The sequence below is a fragment of the Erinaceus europaeus genome, chromosome 13 (genome assembly GCF_950295315.1).
Source record: "Erinaceus europaeus chromosome 13, mEriEur2.1, whole genome shotgun sequence".
NCBI classification, from domain to species: domain Eukaryota; kingdom Metazoa; phylum Chordata; class Mammalia; order Eulipotyphla; family Erinaceidae; genus Erinaceus; species Erinaceus europaeus.
The window spans coordinates 60,082,222-60,108,220 of NC_080174.1; the positions used below are offsets into that span (position 1 = coordinate 60,082,222).

The following is a 25,999-nucleotide window of genomic DNA, read 5'->3' on the forward strand; positions in this document are numbered from 1 at the left end:
CTGGAAAATGAAACCAGTTTCTCTGCATGCTGCCGAATTTTCCTGAATTTCCTACAAGCTGCTTGGAATTCTGCAAACAATTCACAGCTGATAAAATAAAAGGGTTGCAGAACTGATTGTAGTGAAGACCCTAGAAGCAGCCAGCAGAGAAAAGGGGCATCTGTTGGCTGACCCTTGTACTATAACTAAAGAACTGTACAATTTTTGAGTTTTCATTTTGTTGTTTTAAATAAATGGGAGTCAGCTGAGGACCCTCAGAATGATCACTCAGAAAGATTACTAAAATCACTTGAACTTAGATTGCCCCAGAACTTTCTTAAAGAATTCAGTTTCTTCTCTTGACTTGTTTATTCACGAAGTGAACATCCACTGGTCACCCATAATATGCCAAGTCTAATTCTGAGCTTTGTGGGTGTTGATTTGAAGACATGCTTTCCTCCTGTGAAGAACTCCTAGAGTGAGAAGTGGTGGAAGAGGGACGGGAAAACAGAATATTTGAATATAGTATAGTCAAGAAGTATGCAGAGGGGGGCTATTAGAGTGCACGTATTAATATGTATAAGGACTGGAGTTCAACCCCATTCCTACATGCTTCATGGACAGTGGGGCAGTGGTTTAGGTATCCCTCTGTCTCCCTCTCTTCCCTTCTACCTCCCTCTCTATCTCTGTATCTTACCCTTCAAACACACAAAAAAATTGGCTGCTGGCAACAGTGCAGCCATGTAGGCACTGAGCCCCATCGATAATCCTACTGGCAAAAAATAAAATGAAACAAAACAAGACAAGACAAAGCAAAACAGTTGTGCAGAGGCCAGTACAGGGGCTGGGTGAGTGAGCAGTCAGAAAAAATCAGAGGCACACAGAAGAAAATTGTTAATTTATAGAGAAGGGCATTGTGAGGAGGTGAGGTTGTTCTTTTGTTTGTTTTTGTTCTGAGAACTTATTTTTGGTATCTTTTTGGTATTTACCCTTGCTGCTCACTATAGTTAGTTCTTAGGAGAACTGTGTAAGGAGAGAGGAGCAATAGACAGGGGCTAGGTCAGCAAAACCTTGAATATCAGGCTTAAACCTTATAATGAGGACAAATGGAATTACCAGGAGGTGGTGGTGATTAGTAGTAATGCAAAGGAGTGACATGTTCAAATTTTTTATTTAGAACCATCACTTTCATTGTATGGTGTATGGAGTATAGGGGCAAGGCTACTGCACTCAATTAAAGAGAGTAAGGTTTAAAGATGAAGAGGTGATATGATCTTTGGATCAGTATTCAGTGAAAGATTTTCAGGAATGGAGCTAATTATACAAAGTGGAGAAACTGAGGCGTCAATGGACATGCATAGATCAAGCATGTACAAGTTTGGGGCAGCCCAAATGTCACCTCCTCCAGGAAGTCTTTTACTAACCTGCATGTGGGACCACCACTGTCTTTGGGGCCCACACAGTATTTTGTCAACTTGTTATTTACAGCACTAATCGCATCTCTGATGGCCCCTCATCTATGGATCTGAACTCTGTTAGGCACAAATGTCTTGTTCATTTTTGTTCCCCCAGTGTTTAGAAGCATCAGTGAACATTCACCGAGTGAATGAAGAAAGAAGGAACTGTGTGGTGGAAAGGGCACTCACCTGGCTTTTGGGACATGGGGTTCTAATCTCGGCTCTGCAACTAGGTGGCTACATGACTAAATAAGACTCATCACTGCTCTGGGTCTCAATTTTCTCATGATCTGTAAAATAAGGATAAAAATACAGCTCTCAGGCGGTAGCACAGCAGGTTAAGCGCATGTGGCACAAAGCGCAAGGACCGGTGTAAGGATCCTGGTTCGAGCCCCTGGCTCCCCACCTGCAGGGGAGTCACTTCACAAGCAGTGAAGCAGGTCTGCAGGTGGCTGTCTTTTTCTCCCCCTATCTGTCTTCCCCTCCTCTCTCCATTTCTCTCTGTCCTAACAACGACGACATCAATAACAACAATAATAACTACAACAACAATAAAAACCAATAAGGGCAGCAAAAGGGAAAATAAGTAAATAAAAAAAATACAGCTCTCATAAGTCAGACCTAAGCAGTGGTCTGGTAAAAATAAATAAATAGGGGGCTGGGCAGCAGTGCAGCGGGGTAAGCGCACATGGTGCAAGAATCCTGGCTCCTTTTTTTTGGACTTCCGGAGGCGGAGCTACGAGCAGCAGATCGCTTTCTCTCCTCTCCTCTCCTCTCCTGGATCAACTAGGAATACCAAAGGAGACCACCCGGACCGAAACAAGACAGGACTAGAATGACCACAGAAACCCAGTAAATCACCCGTGAGTACAAACACGCGTGGCTGGTGACAGAGAGGAGAGAGGGGCCTAAGGAGAGATTAAGTGACTGCTAACAGTTCGACAGTTTGTCAGTGGAGACACCACCTCCAGTCTGCTCCACTAACAAGGGGACAGCTGAAGGGAGGAAAGGACTCCCCAGAGATTCACCAAGTACAACTCTGAGTCTCCATTGCTACTACCCTCAGAATCTGGAGCAGCAACAGGGAGGGACACCAGGGCACAGAGATCTAACCGGGAAACTCAGGAGAAGACCTATACCTCGGTGGCATAGCTGAAGGGCTGTGAAAGTCTCTTTGCATAACCACTGGATTATCTCTGCCACACCCTGCTTTATCTCTTGGTCAGGAGTCATTGATTAAGCCAAGAAGCCTATTGATAGTTTAAAAGCCCTCAGGCTACCATAGCCTACAGAGGAAAAAAAAAAAAGGCTTTTACACCACTGAACTCCAACTCAGGGATTGAAAAAACTGTTAACTTATATAAAATGGTTAAAACAACAAGAAAAAATAATGGAGACTCAAACCAGGACAAGAGTCCAGCTAAAAGTCCTCCAGAGGGCGAAGCACAAAACAACGAGTTCAACATCCAAACATTAGCTAAGGAAATAATAACAGGAGTGAGTAAAGAATTTGAAAAAATTGTAATCAGAACTGCAGGAACAACAAATGAGAATATGGAAGAAAATTCTAATAATCTCATGGTTATTAGAGAGCTGAAAGCTGAAATTGCTGAGCTAAGAAGGCAACTAGCTGAACAAGCTAAAACAATATCAGAGCAGGGCAACAAAATAGATGAACTTCAGAAAGCAGTAGAGGGCAGAGAGAATAGAATCAATGAGGCTGAAGACAGAATTAGCAAGATTGAGGATGAATTAGAGACAACTAAAAAAGAAGTAAGAGATCTCAAAAAGAGATTAAGAGATGCTGAAAACAACAACAGAGTCCTATGGGATGACTTCAAAAGAAACAATATACGCATTATTGGCTTACCAGAGGAAGAAAGAGAAGGGGAGGAAGAAAGCGTTCTCCAGGCCATAATAGCTCAAAATTTCTCTAGTCTAGACAACACCAAAGACATAAAGATTCAAGAAGCCCAGAGGGTCCCAAACAGAATTAACCCAGATCTAAAGACACCAAGACATGTCATACTTAGATTGGAAAGGAATAAGGATAAAGAAAGGATCCTCAAGGCTGCAAGAGAAAAACAAAGAGTCACCTACAAAGGAAAACCCATAAGATTAGCAGCAGACTTCTCCATACAAACACTACAGGCCAGAAGAGAATGGCAAGATATCTATCGAGTGCTCAATGAGAAAGACTTTCAGCCAAGAATACTATATCCTGCTAGATTGTCATTCAGACTAGATGGAAGCATCAAAACCTTCTCAGACAAGCAACAGTTGAAGGAAGCAACCATCACCAAGCCTGCCTTGAAAGAAGTTCTGAAAGGTTTCCTATAAACAACCAGACCACCACAAATAGAACATATATCAAAACACTCTAAAACTCTACAAGAATGGCGTTAAAATATCTTCAATCTTTGATATCAATAAATGAGAATGGCCTGAATTCACCTATTAAAAGACACAGAGTAGGAAGATGGATCAGAAAACACAACCCAACAATATGTTGTCTACAGGAAACTCACCTAATGCAACAAGACAAACACAGACTTAAAGTGAAAGGATGGAAAACTATCATTCAAGCCAATGGCCCACAAAAAAGGGCAGGAACAGCTATTCTCATATCTGACATGATAGACTTTAAAATAGATAAGATTAAAAAAGATAGGAATGGACACTACTTAATGCTCAGAGGATCAGTCAATCAAGAGGACTTAACAATTATTAATATCTATGCACCCAATGAGAAGCCATCTAAATACATCAAACTTCTACTGAAAGAGCTACAGCAATATATTAACAGTAACACAATCATAGTAGGGGACTTCAACACCCCACTATCTCAAATTGACAGATCATCCAGGAAGAAAATCAGTAAAGACATAAGGGAGCTAAATGAAGAGATAGATAAACTAGAACTATTGGACATTTTCAGAGTCATTCATCCCAAGAAACTGGAATACACATTTTACTCAAATCCACATGGATCATTCTCAAGGATAGACCATATGTTAGGCCACAAAGACAGCATCAGCCTATTCAAGAGCACTGAAATCATCCCAAGCATCTTCTCAGACCACAGTGGAATTAAACTAACACTTAACAATCAACAAAAGATTAGTAACAGTGCCAAAATGTGGAAGCTCAACAGTACACTTCTTAACAACTTCTGGGTCAAAGAGGAAATCAAGGAAGAAATCAAAATGTTTCGAGAGTTCAATGAAAATGAAGACACAAGCTATCAAAATATTTGGGACACAGCTAAAGCAGTCCTAAGAGGGAAGTTCATAGCTATACAAGCACACATTAGGAAACAAGAAAAGGCACAAATAAACAGCCTGATTGCACATCTTAAAGACCTAGAAGAAGAACAACAAAAGAACCCTAAAGCAACCAGAAGGACAGAAATTACTAAAGTTAGGGCAGAAATAAATAACATTGAGAATAGGAAAACCATACAAAAGATCAATGAAAGTAAATGTTGGTTCTTCGAAAGAGTAAACAAAATCGACAAACCTTTAGCCAGACTCACAAAACAAAAAAGGGAGAAGACCCAAATAAATCGGATAGTAAATGAAAGAGGAGATATCACAACAGACACTGCAGAAATTCAACATATCATGCGAGGCTTCTATGAACAACTATATGCCACCAAGTTAGAGAACCTGGAAGAAATGAATGATTTCCTAGATACCTACCAACTTCCAAAACTAAGTCAAGAGGAAGTGGATAACATGAACAGGCCCATCACAGCTAATGAAATTGAAACAGTTATCAAAAACTTCCCAAAAATAAAAGTCCTGGACCAGATGGTTTTACAAATGAATTCTATAAAACTTTCAAAGAAGAACTAATACCTCTACTTTTAAAAGTCTTCCAGAAGATTGAAGACACTGGAATACTCCCTGCCAGCTTCTATGAAGCCAACATCACCCTGATACCAAAAGCAGACAGGGACACAACCAAAAAAGAAAACTACAGACCAATATCTCTGATGAACATAGATGCAAAAATATTGAACAAAATTCTAGCCAACCGGATACAGCAGTATATCAAAAAGATTGTTCATCATGACCAAGTGGGGTTTATCCCAGGCATGCAAGGTTGGTTTAATATACGTAAATCAATCAATGTGATCCACCACATCAACAAAAGCAAGACCAAAAACCACATGGTCATATCAATAGATGCAGAGAAAGCCTTTGACAAAATACAACATCCCTTTATGATCAAAACACTACAAAAAATAGGAATAGATGGAAAATTCCTGAAGATAGTGGAGTCTATATATAGCAAACCTACAGCCAACATCATACTCAATGGTGAAAAACTGGAAGCATTTCCTCTCAGATCAGGTACTAGACAGGGCTGCCCACTATCACCATTACTATTCAACATAGTGTTGGAAGTTCTTGCCATAGCAATCAGGCAGGAGCAAGGAATTAAAGGAATACAGATTGGAAGAGAAGAAGTCAAACTCTCCTTATTTGCAGATGACATGATAGTATACATGGAAAAACCTAAGGAATCTAGCAAGAAGCTTTTGGAAATCATCAGGCAATACAGTAATGTGTCAGGCTATAAAATTAACATTCAAAAGTCAGTGGCATTCCTCTATGCAAACACTAAGTTAGAAGAAATTGAAATCCAGAAATCAGTTCCTTTTTCTATAGCAACAAAAACAATAAAATATCTAGGAATAAACCTAACCAAAGAAGTGAAGGACTTGTATACTGAAAATTATGAGTCGCTACTCAAAGAAATTGAAAAAGACACAAAGAAGTGGAAAGATATTCCATGTTCATGGGTTGGAAGAATTAACATCATCAAAATGAATATATTACCCAGAGCCATCTACAAATTTAATGCTATCCCCATCAAGATCCCAAGCACATTTTTTAGGAGAATAGAACAAATGCTACAAATGTTTATCTGGAACCAAAAAAGACCTAGAATTGCCAAAACAATCTTGAGAAAAAAGAACAGAACCGGAGGCATCACACTGCCAGATCTCAAACTATATTATAGGGCCATTGTCATCAAAACTGCTTGGTATTGGAACATGAACAGACACACTGACCAGTGGAATAGAATTGAGAGCCCAGAAATGAGGTCGCACAGGTATGGACATCTAATCTTTGACAAAGGGGCCCAGACTATTACATGGGGAAAGCAGAGTCTCTTCAACAAATGGTGTTGGAAACAATGGGTTGAAACATGCAGAAGAATGAAGCTGAATCACTGTATTTCACCAAATACAAAAGTAAATTCCAAGTGGATCAAGGACTTGGATGTTAGACCAGAAACTATCAGATACTTAGAGGAAAATATTGGAAGAACTTTTTTCCGCATAAATTTTAAAGACATTTTCAATGAAACAAATCCAATTACAAGGAAGACTAAGGCAAGTATAAACCTATGGGACTACATCAAATTAAAAAGCTTCTTCACAGCAAAAGAAACCACTACCCAAATCAAGAGACCCCTCACAGAATGGGAGAAGATCTTTACATGCCATACATCAGATAAGAGTTTAATAACCAACATATATAAAGAGCTTACCAGACTCAACAACAAGACAACAAATAACCCCATCCAAAAATGGGGGGAGGAATTGGACAGAATATTCACCACAGAAGAGATCCAAAAGGCTGAGAAACACATGAAAAAATGCTCCAAGTCTCTGATTGTTAGAGAAATGCAAATCAAGACAACAATGAGATATCACTTCACTCCTGTGAGAATGTCACACATCAGAAAAGGTAACAGCAGCAAATGCTGGAGAGGATGTGGGGTCAAAGGAACCCTCCTGCACTGCTGGTGGGAATGTCAATTGGTCCAGCCTCTGTGGAGAACAGTCTGGAGAACTCTCAGAAGGCTAGAAATGGACCTACCCTATGACCCTGCAATTCCCCTCCTGGGGATATATCCTAAGGAACCCAACACATCCATCCAAAAAGATCTGTGTACACATATGTTCTTGGCAGCACAATTTGTAATAGCCAAAACCTGGAAGCAACCCAGGTGTCCAACAACAGATGAGTGGCTGAGCAAGTTGTGGTATATATACACAATGGAATACTACTCAGCTGTAAAAAATGGTGACTTCACCGTTTTCAGCCGATCTTGGATGGACCTTGAAAAAATCATGTTGAGTGAAATAAGTCAGAAACAGAAGGATGAATATGGGATGATCTCACTCTCAGGCCGAAGTTGAAAAACAAGATTAGAAAAGAAAACACAAGTCGAACCTGAAATGGAATTGGAGTATTACACCAAAGTAAAAGACTCTGGGGTGGGTGGGTGGGTGGGGAGAATACAGGTCCATGAAAAATGATGAATGAAATAGTGGGGGTTGTATTGCTAAATGGGAATCTGGGGAATGTTATGCATGTAAAAAAAAAAAAAGAAGTAGAAACGCAAAGCAGAAATTGACTGAGTTTGGAGTATGGCACCAAAGTAAGAAAGCAGAAGTATACTAGAGTTTGCAGTGAGTACCTCCCTAATACTTCCTCTCCACTTTTCCAAGCTTTGGGTCCATGATTGCTCAACAATTTGTTTGGCTTTGTATGTTAACTCTCTTTTCAGTCACCAGGTTCCAGGTGTCATCAGGATGCCGGCCAGACTTCCCTGGATTGAAGACACCACCAATGTGTCCTGGAGCTCAGCTTCCCCAGAGACCCATCCTACTAGGGAAAGAGAGAGGCAGACTGGGAGTATGGACCAACCAGTCAACGCCCATGTTCAGCGAGGAAGCAATTACAGAAGCCAGACCTTCTACCTTCTGCAACCCTCAATGACCCTGGGTCCATGCTCCCAGAGGGATAGAGTGGGAAAGCTATCGGGGGAGGGGGTGGGATATGGAGATTGGGCGGTGGGAATTGTGTGGAGTTGTACCCCTCCTACCCTATGGTTTTGTTAATTAATCCTTTCTTAAATAAAAAATAAATAAAAAAAATATTAAAATAAAATAAAAATACAGCTCTCATCCTCAGGGCTATGGAGATTAAATGAGGTAAGGGAGCTCGCCAGCTGCCTGCCCTGTTCTTGTGAAACAACATGGACCATTGTTTCTGTCATTTGGGCCTCATTTGCTCTCTCTTGGTTGAGAGTGGAGCTGGAAACTGTTGCCTTGATGGAGGGGAGTTTTACAGCAGTGGCACACTTACCACCTACGTAGCCTCTGTGTTGCTTGAAGGGTAGATACCAAAAGCAAGGGGGGAGGGGAAGTGTTAAGCTGGAGAGAGACCTGTGTTTCTAGAATCCCTTAAAGCTGAAGGAAGATCCAAAGTGGGATAAATGAGGCAGAGATCTACATAATGTGCTGATAGATTTGAGGAAGCCCTCAAACATTATCCACAAAACCCAGGAGCTAAGCGGCATCTGGAGTAATGACACTTCCATGTCATTCATCTAATGTCATAATCTCTCAGTGCCTTGGACTAATATAATTAACCCAATGGTGATTCTTCAAGTTATGCAGAAGATGTCCAGGACAGGTAGAACACTACAAATACCAAGCAAGGTAAAAGAAATATCATACTGGAAAGCATGCTTCCATTTTCAAACACTTAAAAAAGTGTGTGCTCAAATGGCACCTTTAATCACCAAGAACTTTTGGCTGAGTTCCAAGCTGATTCTGCTGGCAACAGAGAGCTCTGAGATCATACCCTATATTCAGTGTACAGAAGAAATATTTCATCCATTTCTGAAATTAAGAGGGGAAAATGGAACCTAGTTGAACAGTTTCAATGCAAGGCCATACCAGGGTGAAAAGTGAAGGACACCCTATCCACTTGGAATTACAGAAGGGTACTGTTAATTCTAAGTACTTAAGTGGCATATTAAAAAAAAAATTCCCTGAGTATTTCATAATAAACTAAGCAGCTTGCATAAATCTGAAGGCAAGCTCCTATTTCACAGATATATAAATAAAGGTGGACAGATTTTGTGATTTACCAAAGACTACTTTAAATTAAAAAGAGAAAGGAGAGAGGCAAAGGGGGTGGGAAGTGCAAATCCCATAGTAGCAGGTTGTGACCCAGGAGTTTGAGCTCTTAAAGCTGAATTTAATCCACACCCAGGCCAAATATAATTCTCTAGAATGGAAATGCTCCAGGACACCAGACCTCACTTTCTCTGTCTTTGCCAAGAAGCCTGAGGCAGTGTGGTGACATGACAAGCAGCCAGAACCATACTTCTATTTCTCAACTGGAAGAAAGTAAAGCTAATATCATGTGAAAGGTGTTTGCTGCCACTTTAAGGTGCTGGTTCAAGCCCATCTGAAGAAAATATGCTTTCCTTTGATTCATTATTATCCCTTGCAATACTACTTTTTTATTTTTAAAATTTATTTATTTAAAAAAGGAGACATTAACAAAACCGTAGGATAGGGGGATACAACTCCACACAATTCCCACCACCAGATCTCTGTATCCCATCCCCTCCCCTAATAGCTTTCCCATTCTTTATCCCTCTGGGAGCATGGACCCAAGGTCATTGTGGGTTGCAGAAGGTCGAAGGTCTGGCTTCTGTAATTGCTTCCCCGCTGAACATGGGTGTTGACTGGTCGGTCCATACTCCTGGTCTACCTCTCTCTTTCCCTAGTAGGGTGGGTCTCTGGGGAAGCTGGGTTCCAGGACACTTTGGTGGGGTTGTCTGTCCAAAGAAGTCTGGTCGGCATCATGCTGGCATCTGGAACCTGGTGGCTGAAAAGAGAGTTAACATACAAAGCCAAACAAATTGTTGAACAATTATGGACCTAAAGGCGGGAATAGTGCAGATGAAGTGTTGGGGGGGTATTCACTGCAGACTATTGTGTACTTTTGCTTTTAGGTATATATTTTGCCCTAGTTTATGGATACATGTGAACATATGCTCTATCTCAGGGGACCTGGTCTATATCTAGGTTTTGGGACTTTGTTGGGAAGTGAACCACCTGGAATGGAATTAGAGAATACTATGAAAGGAAAGGTCTCATCCGAGTAATGAAGCTGAAGGGTTGTCATTCCACACCTGAAGTCTCTGGACACAGTCTGAAGTGAGGCATGCTGAGGTGGCACTCGTTGCGTTGATTAGGTTGTGGCTGGCGGATGCAATATTATTTGATATGGATTGAGAGAAGCATGCAGGAAAGTGGGCCCTATCCTAAGGTTCCAGGACTGGGGGAAATACAGGCTCTATAGTGGAAATGTGAGGTTCCTGCTGTCTTAGGGTTCAAGAAGAGAATGGATAGTTATTGTTATCATCACATTATTTGGTAATTGGGTTAACTTTGAAAAGTCCCTTTGTTAGGATTTGCTGTACAATACCCAGCATCTTGTATATAGCTGTGACACTGGTTGCTTCTGTTCTCCCTGGTCTAGGCTTTTGAGAGAGTCAACATATCAAAGACTCAGCCTATGTATTAAAAAGACTCAGTCTGTGCTTTAAAAAGTTCGAGACATACAATCAATTTTCCCCTCTCATATCAATTAAATAGTGATTTATATGACTACAATTTAATAGGAGTGTACATAAAAACCATTCCCATCCCCAAAAGACTGTGTCCCATCCCACCCACCCACCCACCCCGCTCTCCTTGCCGCCCTGGGAAGCTGAATGTCCACCCTCCCCCTCACCACAGGGTTTTTACTTTGGTGCCCTACCCTAGATTTAGTCAGATCCTGCTTTTAGTTTCCCTTTCTGTTCTTCTTTCTCAACTTCTGTTGATGAGTGGGATCATCCCATACTCATCTTTACCTTTCTGACATACCTCATTTAACATAATTCCTTCTAGCTCCATCCAAGATGGGTCAGAGAAGGTAGGTTCATTGTTCTTAATAGCTGCGTAGTATTCCATTGTGTATATATACCACATCTTTCTCAGCCACTCCTCTGTTATTGGGCACCTGGGTTGCTTCCCGGTTTTAGCTATTATGAATTGTGCTGCTATGAACATAGGTGAGCACATAATACTATTACTCTTTGGAGGTCTTATTCAAATGTTTAAGTTGGACAGTTAGGTCATACAATATTAGGTGGCAAGGTTGAATCACAGCCTTACTCCGTATGCCAGTCTTTAAAGCACTATTCTGTGCTACTTCTTAACTACACCTCCTCAAACTTTAGCTGTGAAACAAGGAAAAGTGGCCCAGGCAAAAGCTGCTGTGGAAATCTGAAAGCCATTATCTTTTCCACACTTCCTCTCTTCACCCTCATTTTGTTGGGAATGCACAGGGACACCCGTGAACAAAAATAAACCACTTGCCCTTGACTGATTGTTCTGCCTTTTGAGCTATCAAATGTGAGTACTTCTGGCTCCCAGATACAGTGAAGCGAAGAGACTGCTGGGAAGCCAGCCACAATTAGAGTTGATCTCTCAGCATCTCCTACTACCATAGAGGAATAGTTGAGAATATTTAAATTAAAGTACCGGGCTCCAAACCCGATTTGGCTACTGGATTATATTAGGATTTCAATGACAAAGAAAGCAGATAATAAACGTGATATGTTTCCTCCGTTCATACCTTTACATTTCATTCTTACTGGCTCTTTGTAACCTAGTCCATACACATTTTAACTGTGCTCCCAGGAACTACCTCTGTCGGAGCACATTTATAAGGAAAGAAGAACCACTTTAGGAGGTTGAGGTTGAAACGTGGCAGCTCTTCCACGGGCACCTAGCTCAGGCTAGGAGGTTTTGCTGGGGTTTAAATCAGGTTGTCAACACACACACTAGGCTTTGTTATTCCTGTGTAAAGAGGAAATGGAGCAGTTTTTGACCTCCATACACGGTATTGTAGGGTATGCACGATGGCAATTCTAGGCACAATCTTCAAAAGGCTCAGTTCTGCTTTTGGATATTCAGTGTTCCTCAGCAAGCTGTTACTGAAATACATGGAAATATACAGCATTTTCATACTGATGTCCATCGAATTTTTAAGGTGGGGGGGTTGGGTGTTTGTGCAGCTTTCTTTGTTTACTTTCTTTCTTACTGGAGCAACAGAACTCTCCCTTGGTGAGGGGCTGGAAACACCTGTGATTTATCGCAGAAATCACACACTGTACTGCAATTGCAAGACATCCCCTTTCCCGCTTGAGAACTTAAGCCGGGGAGGGGGGTAGGGGCAGCCTGCAGCGATGTCCCAGTATTTATTTCAAGCGTGGGTAATGATCTTTGGGTTCGAAAATCCTTGGGTGGGAAGCGCAGAGGACCTGCTAAACGCCTAACTGGTGGTGGTGGTGGTGGTGGTGGTGGTGGTGGTGGTGGTGGTGGTGGTGGGTGGTGGTGGGTGGTGGTGGTGGTGGTGGTGGGTGGTGGTGGTGGTGGTGGTGGTGGTGGTGGTGGTGGTGGTGGTGGAGAGAAGCCTGAACTGAGCTGCAGGCGGCGGGTGTGTATGTTGGGGGGCGGGGGGGGGGGTTGGGTGCATCCTCTCACTAAGCATCAGTGGTCCTGCAAGCCGGGTTGGGGACCTTTGCTTTATTTGACAACTTATCCCAAGGCTTGGGGAGAGCTGTCCTAGCCTAGTGAAACGGTCTGTGGGAAGGGACCGTGCCCCCAGGACCACTGAGGGACCAGAAGGGCGCGCGTCCCACCAAGTGACAGCGCGTGCGCCCTCGGTCCGCCCCCTTTCCCCGCGGCGTCTCTGGGTAGAGGAGTCTCGCACCAGTCGGTTTCCCCCCCTTCACTCGTCCGGGTAGAGCGAGCCTCAGCGGGAGCTCCGCCTGTCTCCGGGCAGCTTGAGCCCTCCGAGCGCTCGCCCAGCCTGTCAGTAACCGCCGTTTGCGCTTTCTTTCTTTTCTTTCTCTCTTTCTTTTTTTTTTTTTTTCCTCCTCTTCTTTTCTTTCCCTTTCTGCCTTTGTCCCGCTTAGTAACTAGGCTCTGACCAATTGCCGCCTCACCGGCCGGCGCCGGCTGGCTCCTGATTGGCCCGCTGGGGGCGCGCAGTTGTCTCCCGCTCCTTCGCTGGAGCAAGGCAGACAAAAGACGCAAGCTCCGGGCTCCGGCAACCGGGATCAGCCAATCACAAGCCACCTTCTCCTCTCTTCTCCCTTCTCCCCTCCCTCCCCCCTTCCCAGCCTGGCTCGCGTGCGCCGGCACAGGCTCCTGGCGAGTGGCCAGCGCCCGGTCCGCACCATTCTGCTTAAGGCGGAGGGTGAAAGAAGATGGGAAATGAAGGAGCCAAGGCCTAGACAGCGGTGCGGAGAGTCGAAAGCTGAGCTGGAGGGCAGTTCTGAACATTTTGATAGGAACGCGATGGAGTCGGCGCTCCGCGGAAGCACAGTAGCGTAGAAGGGCCAGGATGATGCTGGCTGTCCCCCCCCCCCCGCCCGGCACGGTTGGGTGGCGCCTCAGCGGGGGAGCGTGGGGGCGGGGGAGGGTGTCCCCCTCAGCGCAGTTAAAATGAAACTCTAGTGGCTGGAGTCAGGGCAGAGCGTGAGGGGACCCGGTGCGGGCGGGCGGGCTCGGTGACGTCCCGGCGCGAGCGCCCAGCTGAGCCGCGCTGCCTGGACTCTGCGGCCCGCGCCCGATCCGAGGCTGCGGCAGCTTCGGTTCCGAACCCGCCCGGAACGGAGCCTGAGTCCCGGCTCCTGAGGGGATCGTCCTCTGCAGACCAGTGGGACCCCGAAACTTGAACGCAATACCCACCCCCCCTTTTTTATGCCTTCCTTTGTCACTTCTCCACGGTTCTCTCAACGCGTTCGTTTTCTTTCTTCTTGATCTTCTTTTCCCCCACCCCCTTCATTTTCCCTCCTTCGAAGGACGCGAAAGTGGCTTCCGCGGAAAGATTTGGAGGCGGTGGGAGCTTTTCTCTTTGGAGAGCCTCTGTGTAGAAGGGCTGCTGGGGGAGCCGCTTTTTAGCACCCCTGCCCTCCGCGGCCCCGAGCCTCTTTGTAGCCCTCCGAGGAGGAGAAGCCGTGACTTGCGAGTGGAAGGGGCGTTTTGCTGGGGCTTACAGGAGGACCCGGGGGAGCACCCCATCCTCGCCCTGGTAGTTGACCGGACTTGTACCGGCCGTTGAAATCCTGAAATACATCTCCGTGTGGGACTTTTATAGATAATCTATTTTTGGATTTTTAAGTACCAGATTTAGAAAAAAAATTTTATATCTATATATACATATATGTGCTTTCTATATATCTCCTGACGACCGGCCCCTGACAGCGCAATGTACAATACGGTGTGGAGTATGGACCGCGATGACGCAGACTGGAGGGAGGTGATGATGCCCTATTCGACAGAACTGATATTTTATATTGAAATGGATCCTCCAGGTACTTGGGAGAGAAAAAAAAAATTGTGATGGGTCTAATTTATGTTTTAACAAAACCTTGGTGATGTTTGCAGGACAGAAGTCTTCCTGGGTGCGCTAGGTTTGGGATGTGGGGCAGATTTTGCAGTTAGAGCTGCAGTAGAACTGCTTCTGATTTACACGTTTAAAGTTTGCAGCGAGCACCCGATCCCATTGTCCTGTGGGGGTGGGGTGGGGTGGGGTGGGGGTAGACCTGCTTCTTGGACTTCTTTACCTTTGCGAGTAGTTCAGGTTTTTGCCCCCTCCCCGTGTGTGTGTGTGTGTGTGTTTCGTTAAAGATTCTTCTACCTGCTTAAGATGCTTTTTATATCCCAGTCTTGAAGTCAGTTTTCCCCTTGGGGGAATTCTTTAAAGCTTGTCATTTCATTCGTCTGCTTCATTTAGTTCGTTGTGTTTTACCTTCGTTAACTTCTGGAACTAGGTTGCCTGTGTAATTATTCATTTCAGGACATCCCCTCCTTCCCCACCTCTTACCGAAACTAAATAATGCCGGTTAGTGATTTTCAGGGATGGGGCATTTTGATTCAGTCATGACCTTAATCTGAGATTTTTCATCTTAGAATGTAGTCGGGGAGAGAGAGGGAGAGGGAGAGAGAGAATATGTGAGAGTAATCTCCATGCAGTATTTTATTGCTCTTTGATTTGTGGTGATTTTAACTTAGGGTTTAATGTGACTTAAATTATTAAGTGTTTAAAAAAGGAGGAATCTTTCTTGTCTGTTAATATATGTGATAAGTACATGTATGTGATGGGTTGGAACACACATAATGTAAAGTATACACACACTGTATTTTCACTTTAGAGCTTTGTCTAACACCCTTACAGACATTTTGTGCATCTAGTGAGAAAGGGAAAGGAAGAAAAAATTGAGAAAGTTGAGTAATTTTTTTTTCTTTAAAGCCTACCCATTGTAAGATTATTAGCTGCCAGATTTTGCCACAGTGCTTTATATAATTTTGCATAGAAGATCTTTGTGATTCATACTGTTATTATTATTGGAGAATTAAGTCATGTCTTTTTAAAAATGTGTTTTAGCTAAGCCTGTATGGACTGTGCCATTGGGAAATATCAATTATTATAAGACTGTTTTTGGAAGCCTTTGAAAGGATTTGAACCCATGCAACCGTAATGAAGTCTTATAGGATGCATATAGAATTATTTCCCATGTCCTTGTGAACACTGAGTAACCCTTTGTGTTTTAATTAGCCACAGAATGTTAAATGATGCTAGATTAAAACCATTACTAATACTGAAACAACCTTTTTCACTCTCAGTGATCACATAGGATAATTTTTTTCCCTTCATTTTCAGAGTCCTTATATTTGCTTTTATAATTGCGACTGCAATTCAGGTGCAGCTTTTCAGTGTTTTACAAAGTTTATAAGATTTGCCATCCATCTATTGTGTATATTTCTCCCCTTTGTTTCCTCTTAATGGTAAAGCATCATTTCTACCAGATGCATTTGTCATTCATGTAAATGGAAATTTAGCATACCATGGATTGATTGTCTGTAAAAAGTAAGGTTAGTATTTCTCAATTTCTGGTAATATGCAAAATATATAGTTCAACTGCCTTAAAATTGTACCGTATCGTATCTTGCCTTGCAGACATACAAAGAGAATTTGTTGGGCGGAGAGATGAGTAGGGAGGAGGGGAGGAAATGAAGAAGGCACTAATGTTTAGAAAATATAGGCCTAGTAGAAGGATACTGACCAAGTTGAGTAGAGTTGATCAAAAATGATTATAAGAGAAGTTGGATAGTGTAACTATTTAGTTGATTGGGGCTCTATAAGGTTATATAGAAAATTTTAATCCAAACTTTGTGTGTTTCATGGACACAAACTTTTGTGTTTGAAATATTCATCCTTGGATGCTTTTTTTCATACAGAGATTCTTCTCAGAATATTGAAATTATATATATGCTGTTCTTTATTACCCATTTTGTAGCGTTGGTGTCAGATATGGTTAGTTACTGCTAACAGTTTTTATAAAAAGGAAGTACTTGAATATGCTGAAATACTGTCTATGAAATGAATGGGGCTTAATGAAGACAATATGAGCACCAGTTTGTTTTGTGTGATGAATTAAGTTTTTGAAACATTTAAGTTAGGTAAATTACCAGTGAAAGATAGGAGCATATCTTGTTATCTATCTTTTTCTGAGCTCTAGTCCAAATCAAATTCACATTATTTTCTGCCTGGATAAGATAGAGTTTAACTGTTCTCCCCTGTTTCTACATTGTCTAGTTTACAGTTTTGTTAAAGTATCTTTTGATGAGTCACCTTTCAGTGGTAAATTTTCCAATGACTTTAAAGACCACTTGATGCTTTCCCTTTGCCTACTTTTAAAACAAAAAGACACAGATTGCTTATCATATAAATCCTACTTTTGTTTTCAACCTAATTTTTCAGTCTTGTCTTCTTCTGGAGTCTATCACAAGTTCTAGAAAAGATACTTCATACATTCTGTTCCTTGAATTCATGTTTTCTGTTTTCATGTTGTGGTCTTTCACTCCTAGTAACTATTAAAATCATATACTGCATGTCTAGAGCCCAGATTATATGCCTTCTTTGCTAGGATTTATGTTCCTTGATCCCTTCTGTTATAAGATACCCCTTTCTTCCTTCCCTGTTCTAGCACATCTTTTAAAAAAAATTTTATTATCTTTATTTATTGGATAGAAACAGCCAGAAATTGAGGGGATGGGGAGAGATAGAGAGAAAGAGACAGATACACCTGCAGCCCTGCTTCACCACTCATGAAGCTTTCACCCTGCAGGTGGGGACTTGAACCTGGGTCCTTGAGAACTGTGCTCTTAACCAGGTGAGCTACCGCCCGGCCCCGTAGCACTTCTCATATAGAACTTCTTGCATTCTCTCTAGAGTATCCTATTCATTTTTATATGTACTTTCCTCTATGGAATTGTCTTCCCATCAGATTATGAGCTTCTTAGCTTGCTCGGGTCTTCTTGTGAATGATAGATACTTTAATAAATATGTGTTGAATTAAATAGCTTAGGAACACTATTTCCTTATTGCCTTTAAGGGCTTTTTCTACTTAAGATTCTTGATCATCTTATTCCTTGGCTATTGCAGTGGCCTACGGCTAAATAAATAACTTTTGAATTAGACATTTATTGACTTAGTGCCTTTTGGTATACTATTAACATCACTTTAAAAATATGGGCCTGGGGAGTTGGGCGATAGCACAGCGGGTTAAGCACATGTGGTGCGAAGCACAAGGACCAGCGTAAGGAACCCAGCTGGAGCCCCTGGCTCCCCACCTGTAGGGGAGTCACTTCACAGGTGGTGAAGCAGGTCTGCAGGTATCTGTCTTTCTCTCCTCCTTTCTGTCTTCCCCATCTCTCTCCATTTCTCCCTGACCTAGCTAACAAAGACGACATCAATAACAATAATAACTACAACAACAATAAAAAACAAGGGCAACAAAAGGGAAAATAAATAAATAAAAAAGTTTTTAAAAATTTTTAAAGTTTTTTAAAAAATTATGGACCTGATCTTAATTTTGTACTGAACCATAAATAATTATCTATTTCTCTTCCAATAATCTCGGACTTTTTTAAAAAAAAGCATTTCCCTACAACCTGTCTTTAAAAAATAACTATCATTACTGTGCATCCTAAAGGTATTTAGTAACTGCATGTATTGTTACAGGTACCATGATTTAGTGATTGTAAAGATTGGGTACAAGGAGGTCGGGCAGTAGTGCAGTGGGTTAAGCGTGCACAGTGGCACAAAGTGCAAGGAACAACGTAAGGATCCTAGTTCGAGCCCCTGGCTTGAGTCGCTTCATAAGCGGTGAAGCAAGTCTGCAGGTGCCTTTCTTTCCCCGTCTGTCTTCCCCTCCTCTCTGCATTTCTCTCTGTCCTATCCAACAATAGTGACATCAATATCAACAACAATAATAACCATAATACCAATAAAAAACAAGGGCAACAAAAGGGAAAAAAATAGCTTCCAGGAGCAGTGGAGTTGTGGCGCAGGCAAGGAGCCCCAGCAGTAACCCTGGAGGAAAAAACAAGCAAACAAACAAAAAAAAAAAACATTAAAGTGGTCCAGGAGGTGGCACAGTGGCTAAGAAACTAGACTCTCACGCATGAGGTCCTGAGTTCAGTCCCCAGCAGCACATGTACCAGAGTGATGTCTGGCTCTTTTTCTCTCTCCTCCTATCTTTCTCATTAATAAATAAATAAAAATCTTTAAAAAAATTTTTTAAAAGGATTGGATCCAAATACAAGTTTGAGTTTTTAGTCTGTATGTTTTTCCCAGCAGCTATAGAAATACTGAACTGTTTAGATAAAAGATGAAAGTTTTTATTTTGGAAATGTTAAGATTGTGGTATAGGTTGAATGCAAGTGTGAAGTTCTGAGTTTGATTCCTAGCACCTGATAAACTATAGTGATTCTATTGTTGTTTCTCTCATTAAAATAAATGAACCCTTTAAAAAATATTGTGGTACAAGAAATTGCTTATAAATTTCTTCATTAATCCTACGGTGATTTGGAAATTAGGATTTGTTCACAGCAGAACAGTTGCTAGAGAGGCCTTTCACAAGAACTTAACTTTAGTAAATTAAAGCTTTTGGAGGATTACCAATACACAAGTGATTATTCATACTCATGCCCATAGCTTATAGAAAGTAACACTATTGGTTTGAACTTTAGTCTTGTCACCTTTACTACTTTTATTTTGGGAAGTGTAATAAATAATTTTTAAAACATAGATATAATTCTTTTTTTAAGATTGTGAGTTTTTTGTTTTTATTAGGACTATTTTCTGAAGTACTTAAGTCGGTAGTATCTCTTTAGTAGTAGTTAGAAAAATAAAGTTGTTGGGGGAGTCAGGAGGTAGCGCAGTGAGGTAAGCGCATGTGGAGCAAAGCACAAGGACTGATGTAAGGATCCTGGTTCAGCCTCCACAAGCGGTGAAGCAGATCTGCAGGTGTCTTATCTTTCTCTCCTCCTCTCTGTCTTCCCCTCCTCTCTCCATTTCTCTCTGTCCTATCCAACAATGAAGACAGACAACAATAATAACTACAGCAATAAAAAAGGGCAACAATAAGGGAATAAATAAATATTAAAAAAAGAAAGTTGTAATTGTTTCCAAAACATATATAGGAGAGTCTAGAAAAGTGATTTTCAATACTTTGTAATCAACACTCTTTTTTAAATTTTTTAATACTATCGTTTTAATTTATTTTAATGAGAAAGAGTGTAGATACAGAGGGAAAGATACCATGAGAGGAAGAGACTAGTACACTGCTCAGTTCTGGCTTATGGTGGTGCTGGGGATTGAACCTGGGACCTCAGAGCCTCAGGTTTGAAAGGCTTTTGCATAACCATTATGCTGTCTGTCTCCCCAGCCCAGTTCAACACTCTTTTTATATTCTTTTAGATTTAAAATGTTCTTTTATATGAGAGAGAAATAAAGAGCAATAGTGCCACTGATCTCTCTCCTATATGGTGCTGGGGATTGAATTTGGGATTTTACACATGAGAGTTCTATGCTGTACTGCTGAGCAATCTCCCTTGCTCCCTAGTATTCTTTCTCTCAGATTCATTTTGCTTATTACATTTGAGAGAGAGAGAGAGAAAGAGAGAGAAAACAAGTTCCAGAGAGAGCCAGAGCACCATTCTGGTACATGTAGTGCTGGGGACTGAACAGGAAACCTCAGTTATGCAAGTTTAGTGGTTCACCAGTTGAGCCATCTCCTCAATCACATATATTTTGTAAAAATTTTCATTGGTTTACAAGATTATGAGATTAGAGGGTGTATAGTTCCACACTGCACCCATCTATGTGCCTTCACATCCCCAATGGTTCCCAGCCACTGTATTCCTAAAAATGATTTAGGGCAATAGGGAGACAGTGCATTGAATAAAATGTTGGGCCCTCAAGCATGAAGTCCTATGTTCAATTTTTGGCAGTGCATGTACAAGAGTGATGCTCTGGCACTCTCCTCATTAATAAATAGATCTTTTAAATTTTTTAAAAATTATTTTTATTTATTGGATAGAGACAGAAATTGAAAAGGGAAGGGAAGATAGAGAGGGAGACAAAGAGACCACTTCAGCCCTGCTTCACCACTCCCAAAGCTCTCCCCCTGCAGGTGGGGACCGGGGAGTTGAACCTGGATCTTTGCGCATTGTAAAATGTATGCTCAACCAGGTGCATCACCACCCAGTTCCAATAAATAGAACTTCTAAAAATAATTGAGGATTCCAAAGAGCTTCTGTTTAAATGGGTTGTAATCAGTGATACTGCATCAGAATAAAATGGAGAAATTTAAACATTTATTTCAAAGTAATTAAGTGGTCTAGGAGATGAAGCAGTGGATAAAGTATTGGACTCTCAAGCGTGGAGTCCTGAGTTTGATCAGTATTTCATGTGCTATAGTGATGCTTTGGTTCTCTTTCTCTGTCTTTAAATAAGTCTAAAAAGGAAAATAATTAAATATTACATGTTAATTTAAAAGTTCTTCTGGTCCCGGAGGTGGTGCATTGGTAAAGCTTTGGACTCTCAAGCATGAGGTCCCAAATTCGATCCCCGGCAGCACATGTGCCAGAGTGATGTCTGGTTCTTTCTCTCTCCTCCTATCTTTCTCATAAATAAATAAAATCTTAAAAAAAAAGTTCTTGATGAAAAATTACTGCTTTCTCAACAAAGTGAGAAGAGTAGCATTATTTTATATTTTTGATAATTTTGTCTTGCATTTTAAGAAGGTATCTAATTTCCCATGTCTGTTCCTGCATTTTGTCTGTTGAGGTATCACAGGTTATAGCCTCTGGAAAATCCTGCTCGAGTTTTAAGAGCAGAAGAGGAGTATATTATATACACAAGGCAAACAGTGTCTTTGAAAAATCTCTCTTTTTCTCGCTCTCTTTTCTCCTCTTGGACCTTTTGAAAATTTCTTGGGGCCCTACAAGATCTTGACTATACTTTTTAAAATTTCATATAGAGACAGAGAAATTGGGTGAGAAGGGGTGAATACTAGGGAAAGGGAGAGGGAGAGAGGGAGAGAGAGGGAGAGAGAGAGAGAGAGAGAGGGAGTTGCAACACTGCTTCACCACTCCTGAAACTTTCTCTCTGGAAGTGAGGGACTCAGTGGCTTGAACCCAGTTCCTTGCACAATATAATGTGCGCACTCAACCAGGTGTGCCACTAATCAGCTCTGTACTACCACACTGTGAAAATTGCTAATTATTAATTTCTTGACTACCTAGTTTGGTGGCAAACCTAGTAAATATTTTCTGACTTCTTTGAAGCCTGATGAAAAATTGTTTCAAGAAATTTAATTGCCTACTCTGGTTCTCTCCTCCCAAAAACCAAAAAGCAAAACAAAAAAAACTGCTCTTTTCTGGCTTGTGCTACTGTGGAGGGTTGAACCTAGAGCTTTAGAGTCTCAGTCTTGAAATTCTTTTTGCATAACCCTTATGCTATCTCCTCCACCTTTTAAAATTTAATAATATGTATATTATGAGAGAGAAAGACACAGAGGAGAAAGGGGGTGGAGTGGGGAAAGAGAGAATGAGAATAAACCAGACCACTACTCTGGCACACTCGATTCTGGGAACTGAATTTGGGACCTCTTGCAATGCTTAATCCACTGCACCACCCCCCTGGCACTGAATAGTTGGCTTTTATATCATGGTAAAATTTAGATTAAGTGGCATTTTGGTGGGGGAACTAGCACACTGGCTCTATGGTTGGGGAAAATACCTACTGAGATACAATAAAAATAGGTCACTTGCTACCGTGTTGTCTTTAGGGTTGAGCCTTCTGCTCCTGGGATTGAATTTTTCTTTAAACTGAACATTTCATGAGTTCATTTTATATAAATGCTATGTATCTTCTCTGTGGCAAGAAATGTCTTTCATGAGCTAGATGCCACTTAGTAATTAATTATATAATATAAGGAACCAGTGTTAATATAATCAAATGATATAAAATCTGATAGTTTTTAAAATCTTACTTTATCAAAAAGATTAATGATTGCTTTCATTTAATCTTTTATAGTTTTTTCAACCTTGTTTCATTAGGAATATGATTCTTCTATTTGGTAATGTTTTAAAAATTTATTCTTATAATTATTTTCATGCCTAACATCTTTACATTTTTCTTAGAATATAGAAAATACAACATATTTATGTGGTATGATAAACTTTTTTTGTTGACACCTAAGGGTGATACAGCCTTATATAATAGAAAAGAAGCTATGGAAACAGATGAAATGGGTTCTAAACCTAGTTTTGTTTCTTATTCTGAGCAGGATTTTATGACTAGTACTTAACCTCTCTGAGCATCCATTTTCTTTTTTATAAAACTTAATACCTACCTTTCAGAGTGCTCTGAGGATTAGATATGCAATATCAATAGCTAGGATGGAGTTTGGCACTGATACATCTACTCAGTTTATTGTAACTTACATTTTAGAGCATGTTAATTACATATAATTAGCCAAAGTCTATCTCTTTGAGTACTCTTTTTTTGTTTGTGATTTTTTTTCTACCATTTTATCGGGGGGGGGGTGCAGTTAGTGCTTTACGGTACAGTTATTGACACATGGGTACAATTTCTCATCTCCCTGCTCTCTTTGAGTTCTCTGCAGTTAAAAAACCTTTTGAGTTATCTTACCTCATTCATTTTTTCCACCCTTAACATTTGAACAGGTCCATTTTCTTTTTCAAAAAGGCCCTACGGTCTTTTCTAGTTATAGCCTCTCGTGAGCCTATGAGAATATCACTCTAAGCCATCTTTCTTTTTCAGTTCCTACTCTTTGTCCAGTTCCTTATCACTTCAAGTTTGAAATGCTTTATAATGAAGGTAGTAGTTGTTAGTATTTGTTGAGTAATTATTATAAACCAAGTATTGTGTTAAATGTTTTTATGTCAGCTATTTCTTTTAGTCAAACAACAACCTTATAAAATAGGCACTATTATTATGCCATTTTACAGACAGGACACTAAGACTTAGGTATGGTTAGTAACTTATTCAATGCCTCACAGCTAACAAGCCGCAGAGCAGGCCTATCTGCCTGACTGGCCTATCTGCCAGTACCTCGTAACTGGTTTTTTGCTCCTAATTTTTTGTTATTCTCCCCATAAGTTTATCTTAAATGTTTCAACTGGGTTAACTTCACTGAAATAGTTTTGTTGTCTTTGTCCTCTACTTGGAAATAATCAGAAACTCTCCGTTTCATTTAAACAGGGCATATTATTAATTGTGGCATACATGCTCTTTAGTAATATGGCACCTCTTTACATTTCCAAATTAATTACTAATCCTCTGTTCTCTTCTAGCTCAATTCCTTTCTAACTCTTGAGTATAGTTTATTTATTCCCAGCCCTCACCTTTTGCTCATACTGCTTTCCAGGTTAAATTATACCCATCCTACTTTTAAAGTCAGGTTTCTTTTTTTTAATTTAATTTATTCCCTTTTTGTTGCCCTTGTTAGTTATTATTGTTGTTGTCACTGTTGGATAGGACAGAGAGAAATGGAAAGAGGAGGGGAGGACAGAGAGGGGGAGAGAAAGATAAGACATCTACAGACCTGCTTCACTGCCTATGAAGTGATTCCCCTGTAGGTGGGGAGCAAGGGGTTTAAACCAGGATCCTTCTTCCGGTCCTGTAGCTTTGCACTACCTGCGCTCAACCCGCAGCACTACAGCCCAACTCCCCTAAAGTCAGGTTTCTTTACAAGTTTTTATTCCCTTCCTTCCTCTAAAAAACTTCCTTATTTACCTAGGGATAAAGGTTATTATTCTGATTTTTTAAAAAATCATGTATTTCTATGATTTTTAATTATTTTATGACTATAATACATCACAATACCAAGATAAGCTTTCTGAGGTCAAGCTATTGTATTTTTTTATTTATAATTTATTACTTATTTTTTGAGAGAGAGATAAAACACTACTCAACTCTGGCATATGGTGGTGCTGGGGATTAAACCTGGCACTTTTAGGGCCTCAGGCATGTAAGTCCTCTGCTCTAATATAGAGCTGTCTCCCCAGCCCTGTTTTTATTTTGCATTGCCTTTTTTCTTCCTCTTAAAACACTCCGTGCTTGGGGGCTGGCAGTGATGTACTGGGTTAAGTGCACGTAGTGCAAAGCACTATGACTCGCGTCAGGATCCTGGTTAGAGCCCCTGGCTCCCCACCTTCGGGCGGGGGGGGGGGAGGTCGCTTCACAATCAGTGAAGCAGGTCTGCAGGTGTCTATCTTTCTCTCCCCCCTCTCTGTCTTCCCCTCCTTTCTCCGTTTCTCTCTGTCCTATCCAACAACGACATCAGTAACAACAACAATAATAACTACAACAATAAAACAACAAGGGCAACAAATGGGAATAAAGCAATAAAAATATTTTTAAAAAATTTCTGTATAACATGTTTTGGAGAAGACCTTAGTGAAATAAATTGCTTTAAAAAAAAACTATTCTAACTTAAATTATTTTTGTTTACTAACACAAGAGAGAGAGAAGAGATAGAATGAGAGCCCGAGCCTCACTCTGGTACATGTGATGCCAGGGATTCAACTTGGGACTTTGCTCTTAAATCTGAGACTCTAGCCATTATACTATCTCCCAGGCCATGAAATGAATTGTTGTATTGATAAAATAGAAAAATATTGTTTTAGTATCTTTCTTTCTTAAAGAATTTATTCATTCATGAAAAAGATAGGCAGAGAAAGAACCAGACATCACTCTGGTATATGTGCTGTCGGGGATTGAACTCAGGACTTCATGGTTGAGAATCCAGTACTTTATCTACAGTGCCACTTCCCGGACCTCTAGAGTATCTTTCATATACATTATTCCTTTCAACTTTCTAAATCTGTAGCAGAGTCAACTCAGTATGGTATAATTCATGTTGAACTTCTAATATATATTTGTAAAATTAACCACATTTTTCTCCCTAAGATTAGTTTTGCGAATATATATATATGTTGTTTTTTTTTTTGGTAACTCTTAGGCCACTAGATATAACAAATTTTATCATTTTGTTAACAGACCTCAGTGTTGGTTGACTTACAGCAGCTTAATGATGTTAGTAAAAACTCATTCTTTCCATTGCTCAGTTTTGCCATTCTTGGGATTTGCTTTATCTTTAGTCTAGTAGCAAAGTGTTTGCAATGATTCCAGGCATCATCTCCATATATGTTTAAAAGAAAATCTAAAAGAAGAAAGGTGTCTTCTGCTGTGGCTTTGCTTATAGGGAAAGGCAGTTTTCTCCAAAAACCTAGCCCG

General features: G+C 40.8%; 2 protein-coding genes across 3 annotated transcripts in view; both read left to right on the forward strand.

Moving 5' to 3' along the window:
- Positions 1 to 25,999, forward strand: part of PIK3R3 (phosphoinositide-3-kinase regulatory subunit 3) — a 127,603-nt gene that overhangs the window by 36,192 nt on the left and 65,412 nt on the right. The window contains exon 1 of one of the 2 annotated variants that reach the window (XM_007521377.3): positions 13,564 to 14,696. The exons of the other annotated variant lie outside the window; for it this stretch is intronic. Coding sequence (XP_007521439.1) covers positions 14,591 to 14,696 — 106 coding nt within the window. The 5' untranslated portion in view covers positions 13,564 to 14,590. Of the gene's footprint in view, positions 1 to 13,563; positions 14,697 to 25,999 lie in introns of those variants that run through there. 2 annotated transcript variants of the gene reach the window in all.
- IPP (intracisternal A particle-promoted polypeptide) overlaps positions 1 to 25,999 on the forward strand; it is a 365,210-nt gene that overhangs the window by 27,127 nt on the left and 312,084 nt on the right. The gene's annotated exons all lie outside the window — the stretch shown is intronic.